This window comes from Podarcis cretensis (assembly GCF_951804945.1).
Source record: "Podarcis cretensis genome assembly, chromosome: 17".
NCBI lineage: Eukaryota > Metazoa > Chordata > Lepidosauria > Squamata > Lacertidae > Podarcis > Podarcis cretensis.
In genome coordinates, this window is record NC_137187.1 from 19,064,596 (window position 1) to 19,076,841 (window position 12,246).

General features: G+C 39.5%; 1 protein-coding gene across 18 annotated transcripts in view; it reads left to right on the top strand.

Annotated features, from left to right (window-relative positions):
* NFIB (nuclear factor I B) overlaps positions 1–12,246 on the top strand; it is a 302,316-nt gene that overhangs the window by 270,051 nt on the left and 20,019 nt on the right. For 12 of the 18 annotated variants that reach the window (XR_013834313.1, XM_079959475.1, XM_079959476.1 and 9 more), the window contains one exon: positions 10,435–10,523. The exons of 4 other annotated variants lie outside the window; for them this stretch is intronic. Coding sequence is in view for 13 of the 14 variants with exons in the window: in XM_079959475.1 (XP_079815601.1) it covers positions 10,435–10,523 (89 nt within the window). In the remaining variant the exon portion in view is untranslated. Of the gene's footprint in view, positions 1–10,420; positions 10,524–12,246 lie in introns of those variants that run through there. 2 more of the 18 variants (XM_079959465.1, XM_079959467.1) reach the window with 1 other exon arrangement.

Genomic DNA, 12,246 nt, shown 5'->3' on the forward strand with positions numbered 1-12,246 from the left:
CACACCTCATTGATGCTGTAAATTTAATGAAAATAAATTGTTCATCCAAAATGACAGCTGAGATTAATAGTGGCTAAAAAAACAACCCAACCCACCATCAATTAATAGTAGGGGCATGCAATACTGCCATACTGCTAGTTAGGCATAGAAGAAAACTAAATTCTGAAGCGTCAGAATTAAGATATGCTTCATGATGATGCAAGAGGCTGTTTTTACAACTTACACAGTTCTGAAGTCTAATGTTGCCTATGCATACATTCTTTGTATGGTGATATAGTTAGACTGCTGCATCTGGAAATTGCACCTTAACCACCGAGGCCCGAGTGGTATTATACATGTACCTTATGCAGAATTCAGTGAAACTTCACTCAAAATAGCTAATGCACAACAAAGGCTTTCTTGTTCTTTACCAGTGAGACTTCACTGAAAACATCTGCAAAGAGAAAATACCAAATAATGATTGGCTATTTCAAACCAACTATTTAAAGTTTCTGATATTATGCTTATAATTCGACCCGTATGCAGTCACTTGATTTTAAGTACATACTTTCCTTTCTAAACAAAAAAACACACACTCTTTCCTACACTGGATTTAAGAAATCTCACGGAACTGCCGTATTGATTTGCTTTAAGCTATGTTAGGCTGCAGTCCAAAGCCCTGATCTTTGCTGCTTGAGAGGATTAGAGATTTTGCTTGCTACCAGCACCAGAGTTCATGCTGGCATAATGAAGCATAAGCCCCCCTCAAACAGAATGTTAGTAGGGGCAGCCATGTATGTATCTTCTGGGTCTTGAGTCAGTTAGTTCTTCAGAGACCATTTGGGCTTGCTTTGCTGCGCCAGCTTCTGGATGGCACAGCAAAACCACACTCCCCAATTTTGCACCCTATGTGGCACAAGCTGGCAGCGCTCCAATATGTCCCAGTCCCTCGTTAGGACTGTTTTGCCCTTCCATCTATTAAGAAAGGGAGCAAAACGATTCCACATTCCTTGGTACTCTCTAGCAATCTTAACAATATATGCAAATAAGCTTGTCGCAGATTGGCAGTCCTCATGCTACAAACTCCATGTTTGTTTTCTGATTTATTTATTTTAAAAAATTGTCTTTTTGATAGATTGGGTTGTATATGACTGTGTCCCTCTATCAGCGGAAGGCTCTTTGACCAAGCATTACTTTTGTTGGCTTTCATAAACAGAAAGGGTGTGTATGTGTGATGTGTGTGATTGTTGCATATCACGCTTTTGTAAATGCAAATTGCAGAGCCATCTGTTTTAAAAGTACCCCAGCTCTCCAGTGCAGATTTTGGGATTCAGCAGGAGGTTGCAGAAGGCATGCGGTATTAACAAAAATAGTATCCCACCCCTTTCCACTCAAGTGAAATTTTGCCCGATAAAGAAGAATTCCACTGGTAGAGGCACACAACGAGATACAATCCAATATCAAGACACTAAGAAAATGCTATAAATGTGTCTGTATCTTTTTCATGCAGAAATATATTCCTGTAAGGTAAAGAGAGGAGAAAGAGCTGGAGAATTTCATAAAGTATTAGTCTTTAATGGGTATGAACTTGTTGAGAGTTGAAAAAGCCCATTACAGTGGTACCTTGGTTCCCAAACGGCTTGGCTTCCGAACAAATTGGCTCCCGAATGCCGCAAACCCGGAAGTAAGTGTTCCGGTTTGCGAATGTTTTTCAGAACCTGAACGTCCAACACAGCTTCCATGGCTTCTGATTGAATGCAGAAAGCTTCTGCAGCCAATCGGAAGCCGTGCCTTGGTTTTTCCAGTGGTTTCAGGAGTCAAATGGACTCCTAGAATTGATTAAGTTCGAGAACCAAGGTTCCACTGTATAGATCATAGACCCAGGCAGTCATGTATTTGCACAGTACAGGAATAGGCTCCCTGTTTTACCTTCCACCAGGCTCCTAAAATAGCTTGTGACGTGAACATGCCACTTGGAATCCCATATGTGCAATGGTCTGATTTTACCATCTCTTTAAGGTGGGATAAATGTGCAGATTAGAGGTTTTATGTAGGAAACTGGTCACATCACATTAGGTGCATATAGGTGGAGGGGCCCCCGTTCCCACTCTACCACACAGATGGATCATCAGGTAAGTATGTGAACTGGGGCAATAGCCCCCTGCAATCCCAAATATGTGTCTTCATTGTATAGAATGAGAGCTTGGAATATTTTCTTTTTATTATTATTTAAATGTAACTGCAGCTGGAGAGGAGATGTGAGGTACTAAAAAAAATAGTGAAAATGTATTTTGCTATCCCCCCCCCCCCATTCTGTAATTAATTATATGTTTAGGTGTACTTTTGTGTACAACTTTTTGCCCCAGTATATGATAATGGTCACAAACTCAGTGACTATATAGAGCTGCTGTTCAGAAGCAGTTTAGTACTGAGTACTAGAGGCTGTCAACAAACTATAGGGAACAAGGATGCCAACTCTGTGGAGCTGAGGTGTCTTCCCCCCAAAAAAAAAAAATCTGCTGGGAGGGGTCTGGGCCATCTCATTGTTAAGGGGCTGAGTTCAGTGGCCGGCTCCTCCTGAGCGCAAGAGAGGAGGAGCTGCTGGCAATTGAAATTGCTGCTCTGGGCTCCGTGCTCAGCCTCCTCCCAGGGCATGGTGTCACACACCCATGGCAAGCACCTGTGAAAGAGAATGACCTTGGCTATCCTGACTTCTTTGCGAGTTTCAGGTTGAACACTGCTAAATGCAACAAGTGAAAGGACCATGGTCTAATCCACGAAAACACCGTATTTTTCTGTGTATAAGATGCCCCCATGTATAAGATACCCCCTACTTTTGGGGACCCCAAATTTAGAAAATGGGCACATGCACTATCCGTGTATAAGCTGCACCCAGATCTTTAACCTTATTTTAAAGTAAAAAACAAAACCTGGTCTTATACACGGAAAAGTATGGTAATTCTTGGGTTCTTAAAGATACTTAATTAGGAAATAGGTTACATTTGTGGCTGCTTTGTAGAAATAAGATGCTACAATTAGAAAGCTTATGAGGCATATTAAAAAAATAGGATTTCCAACTGCAGTCGTACTTTGGATCCCGAACGCCTTGCGAGTCGAACGTTTTGGCTCCCAAACGCTGCAAACCCAGGAGTGAGTTCCGGTTTGCGAAATTTCTTTGGAACCCAGACATCTAATGCAGCTTCTGATTGGCTGCAGGAGCTTCCTGCATCCAATTGGAAGCCACGGCTTGGTTTCCAAACGTTTTGGAAGTTGAACGGACTTCTAGAACGGATTCCGTTCAGCTTCCGAGGTATGACTGTACTTATTTGATATATGGCTCTTACTCCTAAAAATGTCTCGGAAATGACAATGCATATAATGTTATTGTCTTGTGTGTGATGGGGCAAGGCGAAGCACACATGCAGAAATTGCCTAAATTACTTGGACAGAGTAAAGGTTATGCTTTGGTAAGGCAGAAATAAGATTGATTTACTATGTCCTTTCATTACTTTACAACAATTTAAAAGAGACCACTTTTCCTGTGGCAGGTCCTAAATGCATTTGGTTTAAAGTAGGCCATGATGAATGAAAAGAAAAATCAAGGGGTACATGAAATAAAGGCAATCAATCATTTTATATTAGTTGAGAGAAATTCTAAATTAGAAAGCCAATGGTTTTAGTTCCAGAGAGGTGTTTTAAACATTCACCATTCCTTTTAATATACTTTGACCCCTTAGGAATAAATATTGTCACAGGTACATTCTGTGTTTCACAGGAGGAGCCATTGGAGAGATTTATTCTCTCAGGTTATGAGAGGTATTGACGTTTATTCTTGAGTGCTTTTTTATTATTAAGTAACATAACATAGCCTATATAAATTGTAGTAATGACCATAAATTTAGGCTGCTTGTATAGTTGATGATTCTCCTTAAAAATAGTCTCTTCAAAAAAAATAATAGTTTGGTGGAATTTCCAATGAAGCAATTTATTACTGAAAGTTGCTGGAATGTTTCCATCGATGGGAGCATTATAAATATAATTTTGAGAGCTCATGTGCATGGGGAAGCAATATGACATATAGATTTTAATTTACAGACCAGGACACTATGAGATGCATGTTATTAAACATGTAACTTAATATGCGGATAGCTGCAAAGTCAGGGTTATTATTAGGAATCATAAATCTAACCATTCCTTTTTCTGTGGTGGTCACACATTGGCTCCTAGCTACTTTAAATTGCTAAATATTTCCATGCTAAAGCAACAATAGCATAATAAATCTTTTTTAAAAAATTTAAACAGATTTTTTTTTTTTTTAATGCTGTTAGGCCTATGCAGCTGCTGATTTATTTATTTATTTATTTATTGAGTAGCCAGTCATAGAATTGTAGAGTTGGAAGGGACCTTGATGGTTGTCTAATCCAGTGTTTCCCAACCTTGGGCCTCCAGCTGCTTTTGAACTACAATTCCCATCATCCCTGACCACTGATCTTGCTAGCTAGGGATGATGGGAGTTGTAATCCAAAAACAGCTGGAGGCCCAAGGTTGGGAAACACTGGTTTAGTCAAACCCCCTGCCATGCAGGAATTTGTTTTCCAACGTGGGGCTCAAACCCACAACCTTCAGATTAAGAGTTCATTTCAATAATTGCTGTGCATTGCTTTTAACCATTTTTTTTTAAAAAAATTAAAAATTGCTATACACTGCCCTGGTGTTTTGTGAGAGGGCTGTATGTAAATACTTCTATAACTAAATAATGTAGACGACCACTTTGAGTCAATTGTGGCGCAGATGAAATTGTTAATATTGGTAATCAATGGATTACTCTGGATTCATTTCCTTCACTTTGTTTTCTTCTTTGTTCATGGTTAAAGAGCAAAGATTCTTAGTTCTTAGTTTTGCCACCAGACCTTGATGTGGTTAATCAAAGAGTAATGCATCAAGGAGCTTCTGGTTCTATAGAAGCTGCAAAGGGTTCCATAATGAGATGACTGGCAGATACCTTGTCTGCCTTTTCTTAGCTTTCCTAAGGCAGCCTTCCTCAAATGGGCACGCTCCTGAAGTCTTCACTGCAAGTCCCATCAGCCCCAGCCAACATCACCATTGCTCTGAGATGATAGTTGCACTCTAACAACAATTGGTGGGCACCAAACAGGGAGGGTGGTTCTATGGTACACTTTCAGTTTGTGTAGGGCAGGCACGTCCAACTTTGACCTGAACCCCCCCAAAACAGGGACAGGGCATTCCTTGCTAAAAAAAAAGCTCAACAACTTTGACCTGAACCCCTGAAAAGGGGGTAGATCACTGCCAGCTTTTAACTCTGTGAGTAGATCGCAGTGTCTTGGGAGTTGGACACCCCTGGTGTAGGGCAATGGTTGATCTCAACATGACTTGTTGTCAACTTGTTGTAAATAAAGAGTTATACCTTGGAGCTTATCTCAGAATCTCCTACAAAGGTAGAAAAGGTTTCGCGGCAGACAGATCATTGCAGAAAGAGTTCTGGGGTCGGGGGCTGAACTTTTAATTATCTGAAGTGAAACTTTTGCTAATGAACTTTTGCTAATGAACAGGCTCTTTTCCAACTCATACCATTGGCTGGAGTTATAGCCAGGATTTCAAATTTTTATTAGTTTGTAAAAAAGAAACTGGAATCGTATTTTCCCCTGATTTATCAACTGCTGGTTTTTTTGTTTTTTTTTAAAAAAACTTTTCACTAGTATGGGCCAGGAAATGACGTGAAATTTAAATATTTATTAAAGTTTTAAAATGCTTTGTAATAGATCACCTTTCCACCAAGGCAAGTGCATTTTCACGACCTAAATGTTATAATTCTAATTTCTTATGGGCAGGATGATTTTACAGAGAAAATATACCTAATTAAAAAGCTGGGGAAGTGAAAGCAGAAGAGAAGTTATTTATCATATTTAAAATGTTAGTCTTCTATGTGCTGGTGTTGGTCCAGTTACTGATACATTCTTAATACCATAGCACTACATAACATTAGGTATGGGTTTTTACCAGTGCTTGGACTCTGAGTTTGTAGATATATATAGGGGTACATAGAATTACCTTTAGGCAGGCTTGCCCCCCCCCTTTGTACCAACCCAACAATGTGAGATGTAGGTAGTTAAAGAAAACTACAAATCTCACACGCGAGATTGGCATTTCACAGCAGCCATTCCAGCAGGAAGTTGTAGCTCAAGACACACTTTTGGCTTTTACATGATTCCATTAATAGTGGAATAAATCTTCTTTATTCAAATCATATACAAGGAAGCTGAAACCATAATTGCAGACACTGTCTACGGACTTAATATTGTCAGGCAAAGACTGAAAAGGCACTAGAGATTTTTCTCCAACAAAGCTTTAATAGATTTAGGAAACAAGTTATCGACGCTTAGGCTGTTCGCATTGTGTCTCTTATCATAATTGACAGTTTGACGTAAAACCTAGTCACATGACTGTCAGAGACACATGCAAATGGATAAGAGGTCACATTTCACATACTCTTGTTGGAAAGGAAACACATTTAAAGGAAGTTTCACTCAAAACAATGACAATATGCATATGTTTATAGCCTTCCCTCAGTCAACAAAAAGCAATCTTGGTCTCATATCACTTGCTGCCTTTTCCATATATATTTTTACCTAAGCTGCTGAACAAAGAGGTGTGGAAGGAATATTAACCTTAGAAACTTTGTTAGGATAGGGGAGATTAATATTAAATGATACATGATGTGTTTAAGAAAATTAGTTGTAGGTTTGTAATTTTTTAAAAAATATTATACTAAAAATGGGGTGGGTGGGTTTAAATTAAGGTTACCAGATGTCCCCATTTCCCGGGGACAGTCCCCAGATTTACAAATCAGTCCCCTTACAAAATCCACTGAAGTTGAAAAGTGTCCCCGGATTCATTGAAAAAAATCTGGTAACCTTAGTTTAAATAGCATTATATGAAAAATAGATTGGGATCCAAATGTTGCCTGCTGCCCAACTCCCAGCTCCCTTGCAGCCCAACAGTATCCAACTTAAAATGCTTGTTTCTTGATCCGGCAAGAGAGATGCAGCTGATCTTTGCTTCTGCTACTTGGGACTGTGATTGCAATTCCCAATGTTGCATTAGGAATCAACCTGTGCAGCTCAGTTCCTGCAATCCTGTATGTATTTACCTAGGGAGTTAGCCCTGTAAAATGGCCCTTCACAATGGTGACCATCATTTTTTTTTTTTAAATCACATCTGTTATATGCTGAATGAATAGGTGCCAGTTGGTGCATACGTTTAGTATAGCAATTTACATGCAGGCAAGTTATTACTGCATGTGTATCTTTGGATCAGGTCCTCTGTAGGTGTGTATGCATAATTTTTATATTCTTAGGTTAAGGTGACAGTCTTACTGGCATGTGTGCAATTGCACATTTATTTTTATATAAAAAAGTATTTGTATGCAAAGTATATTACTGGTGGCAAATATTACAAGCTTTCCAGTTTTCTTAAATTACCATAGGCCATACCATTACCATACCATTCAGATCCTATTACACGTGTATTATTTATCATAGTTATTGGTAAGAGGATCTGAAATTATTTAATAAGGCCAGTATATTGACACACTTTCTAACCAATATAAAGGTTTTGTACTAGTTTCTAAAGTTTTGATTTAAAAGCTTTTGACATATTTAGTTAAGAGTCTAGTCATATTTTGTGCCAACCCGCCTCTCCAACTATAATTCAGAACACAAAGCATGGCTTGAGTTTTCAGCTATCAGGCAAACCATGATTTCAGGTTTCTCACCTATTTTGATTTCTGTTTGCTCAGTACTCTTAGCTACAGTGTCTTCCAGAAGCAGAACAACAGTTGTGTGTCAAGGTCCCCAAGCCACCTTCAAATAAAGCACAATTCACACAGAATTTTTGTTTAAGGTTTTTGGCATAATTTTTTGGCCACAACTTTATTGATTACAGAATGTGAGTGGTTGCTTAGGCATTGGTTAGTGACGATCTCTTCCGACCTAGAGGTAGGAACAGAACTGACATCCGCAAGCCTGTGAAAGTCAATAAGGGAAAACATGTTGGGGAGAGAATAGAGCTGAGTGCCAGGCCCTCACCTCTCCCCGAATGCTCCCAGGGGCTCTTGCGTGGCCCTAACCCCTTGACAGGGGTTCGGACAAGAGCATGGCAAGTCCCTGGATTCCTTTAACGGAATACCCTTGCAGCAGCAGCATTGGAGGGGCAGGCGCAGCCAACCATACCCTCTCCACCAACCAAATTTAACCAATGCCTAACCGCAACCTTATAAGTTGTGACGATTTGCTATGCAATAGGCAAAAAACCAAATGGCACCGGCCAATCAGCCAAATGGAAAAATTCCTGCCAGGCCCCTGCCCCAAAGTAGACGACCCCATGACAGGCATAGCAAGGTCAACACAAACAGCTCTAAATATAGGGAGGGTGGGCGGGTGATCTGATGCACGCATCAAAAAGAGGCAGCTCAATGCTGCGCGCAGGGAGTAAATAGCCCCTTGGCTGTCAATTATAAATTGCAACATCAAATTCTCCCCAACGACCAAGTGGTGCCCAGTAAGATTTGTGGGCATCCAAACTAACCTGCCCAGCAACAGAGGGATGTCTTGTTTGCCTCCATGAAGGAGAACACACTCTGTAGCTCTTGTTTTTCAGTTCAGATATAATTCCCAACCATAACTGGCACTCATCATAGCTTACAAACCCAATTTTCAAACCTAGGTTTCCGATTCTGGTTTGCTGATCAATTACAAACCATCATTTGTCAATTCAGACAGCACGGGGTACGATTTCTGTGAGTGAATCTGAATTGAGCCTGGTTAGGTTTAATAGATGATTGCACACAAATATTGCAGATGCAACTTTTATAGTTAAAATGCTGCCGCCTAAAATTTAAATATTAAACTTCCAGCTGAAAGAAGATGTGTAATACATGTTGCCCCCCGCCCAAGTTTGGCTCCACATCTACACCAGTGTGCTACTTAAGATCATTGAAGTTCAGTGAGTTCCTTCAAGCTCACAGTCTGATTCACTCTGAAAAATACTGCCCGTAGAAAATTTTATAGCAGACACCCACTGTCCTCGAGGCATAATCTCTGGTACTGTAGCAGTACTTGAGAATTATTCTGGGCAGGAATGTGTCTCTTTCTGGTTGATTTTCCTGGTCATTTTCCCCCTCCCCACCCAATTTTTTAAAAAAGATCACACTGAATTCTTCAGATAACGAATAAGAAAACAGTCAGGGAAGGTCCTTTTCCATTTCTGAAGACTCAACGGCAGGAAAAGCAAGAGGGTAGCAGTCAGACAGGGTCAAGGCATGGATATTATCTTGTCCTCAGCATATATGTTTTTCAGGAAAGGACTATAATAAATTGAGCTGCTGCGAAAGTCATTGTTCTAACTTTTAGAGGCACTTAAGGCTTTCCATTGGGGGATGGGAGGAAGAACAGCTTTTAGGTACAATTAATTACAGTATCCGCGTTATCTTAATTGAATTTGAAAGTGTGATTTGGTACTTTTTAAACAGTATTTTTATAGTATTGGTGAGTAGGGATTGAAATCATACTTTTCCTAGGCTTTCTTCATTAGACTAGATGGGGCTTATTTGCTCAAACATAAATATAATCACTGCATCTTTTCAGGAAATCTGCTAGCACTGTAGGGCAGCTGCCAGATAAATGGCTGTATAGGGTTACATGAATAATTAGTGAAGAGCAGCACTGATGATTTGGTGATCTGGGAAGAATTTGTTTCAGCTTACATGTAATGCATTCTCCACTGTATTTTAAAGTCTTTTAAATGGTATTATTTTGCTTCTAGAGCTAGATTAGATTATTTTACTACTGCATGTTAAGTGATGCCATATTCAGTAACACTAAATTAATCAACCTCTATTACAAATGCGTCCACCCTTCTTGAACAGTAAGATAAGGTCATTATGTAATTTTGGATCCTCTTTCCTTTAAATTGCATGTCATCTGTGTATCACCAAATGCATGCTTTCAAGATATTGATTTTTTCCCCTCCCCCTGTCCTCCCCCCCCTAGTACATTGAATAATTTTAAGTGGTTTTGCTTTTCTTTTCTTTTTGTTTTTAAATTCAGTATTGAACATTAACATTTCTTTTTTTCCCCCCAGCTCAGTTTATAATATAATTAATTGCTAAATACCGGTTATTCTTTTATGCTTTTATTAATGGAGAAACACATCCAAGTAGCATTTTCTTAATGTGAGGAAAAAGTAGGATTTTGTTTTGCACAAGATGTGTTACGGTTTTATTTTTGAAATTGTTTCTGTTTTTTTACACTAGTACTACTACTACTTGGGGATGTAAGGTTTGTGCCATGTAAAGTACTAGTTTGCATGCATTCATTTAAATACTAAAAACTGTAGTACTGCTCGATCCATATCTGACTGCTAGGTTTCAATTGACAGCTGAGGATTTGTGACTGGACCTTGAATCAAAACGGCAGGCATTTATACCCCAGTGGCAATGAGGATACATTGGGAATTACTTGGCAAAGGTAAAATTTTAATTATTTCCAAACCTAAACTCTCTTGGGTTCTTCGTTATCTGTTTCAGGTGGCCTTCGGGAATATATTTGTCAAGATCTTAACTACAATATATATATATATATATTTTGTAACGTCTCTTGAATTACATGTTTTAGATTAGCTGAAATGATGCAAATTGAACTTTTATCAGTTAAAGCACTTGGGATACGAAATGTTGGCTGTCAAGTATAAAAGTTTGTGGAAGAATCAAATTTATGGCTGCATGTTTTGAGGCTTGCAAGTTCATAATCGGAGATTATATGGGTTTAAAAAAATAACAAAAAGGAACTGGTACAAGAGTTTAGACAACATACTCAGAAAAAACAGTTGATCTGAATTTCAAACATTAGTATGTTTACTGAGGTAAGTTAGAAGTCACATGTCTTAAAACTAGCTTTTGCTTTCATAAAGGTTTTTACTCTTTGCAGGTGAGAAAAAAACCCCAATTTCTACAAAAGACAGGAATTTTTAAAAGGTTGTTTATTTAATCATGGCTTTAGCATTATGTGTGAACAAGTTAAGCTGCTTAACGATGGTTTGCTTACTGCCAACAAACAATGATATGAAACCCTTGTTTCTTATAATTTTGGCATGGCATTACATGTGAACTCAGCTCAGGGATTGTTTTTGTTGTTCTCGTTCACACATCTTGGCAAAGAGTATATTAAGGTATGTCAGCCTTGTCTTGATGATCCTCCTTGCGGAGATCACACAACTGATTCCCCACCACCACCCCACACAATAATGTTAGTATTGTCTAACAACAAGAATCACTCCCTGGTTCTTGGAAAACCATACAAGGTGCTAGTCCACACTTCCTATTGCATAGGCACATTTAGCGCACATATTCACTCACCATACATATAAGACATACATGTTTCTCTCTCACACACAATCATGTATACATAGCCAACATATTTCTCCCTATTTGTGTGTCTGCAGGGGAAGGTAGGTTTTGGGGACCCCACATTGAAGGCACCCTGGTGCCAAAAAAACACTCCCCAAGCATCACCTGCTGAAGACAGCCGTCCAAGTAGGACCAGAACCACTGCAAAGCATTGCCGCCCACCACAAACTCAGATTGCCTCTCCATGAGGATACAGTAGATGGTATCAAGAGCCGCTGAGAGATCAAGGAAGATTAACAGGGACACATTGCCCTTGTCTCTCTTCCTACAGAGGTTGGGATTATTTATGAGCCCCTAACTTTTTCTTTAGATTATATTATTTTATAGTCTTACCTTTGTTTTCGAACAGCTTGGTTCTCGAACATTTTGGCTCCCGAACGCCACAAACCAGGAAGTGACTGTTCCGGTTTGCAAACTGTTTTTGGAAGCTGAACGTCTAACGGGGCTTCCATGGCTTCCAATTGGCTGCAGGAGCTTCCTGCAGCCAATCAGAAGCTGCGCTTTGGTTTCCAAACGTTTTGGAAGTCGAACAGACTTCCGGAACAGATTCCGTTTGGCTTCCAAGGTACAACAGTATTTCAAAATAAATCACTTATTAAGAAGAAGAAAAAGAAGAGTTTGGATTTGATATCCTGCTTTATCAGTACCCTAAGGAGTCTCAAAGCGGCTAACATTCTCCTTTCCCTTCCTGCCCCACAACAAACACTCTGTGAGGTGAGTGGGGCTGAGAGACTTCAAAGAAGTGTGACTAGCCCAAGGTCACCCAACAGCTACATGTGGAGGAG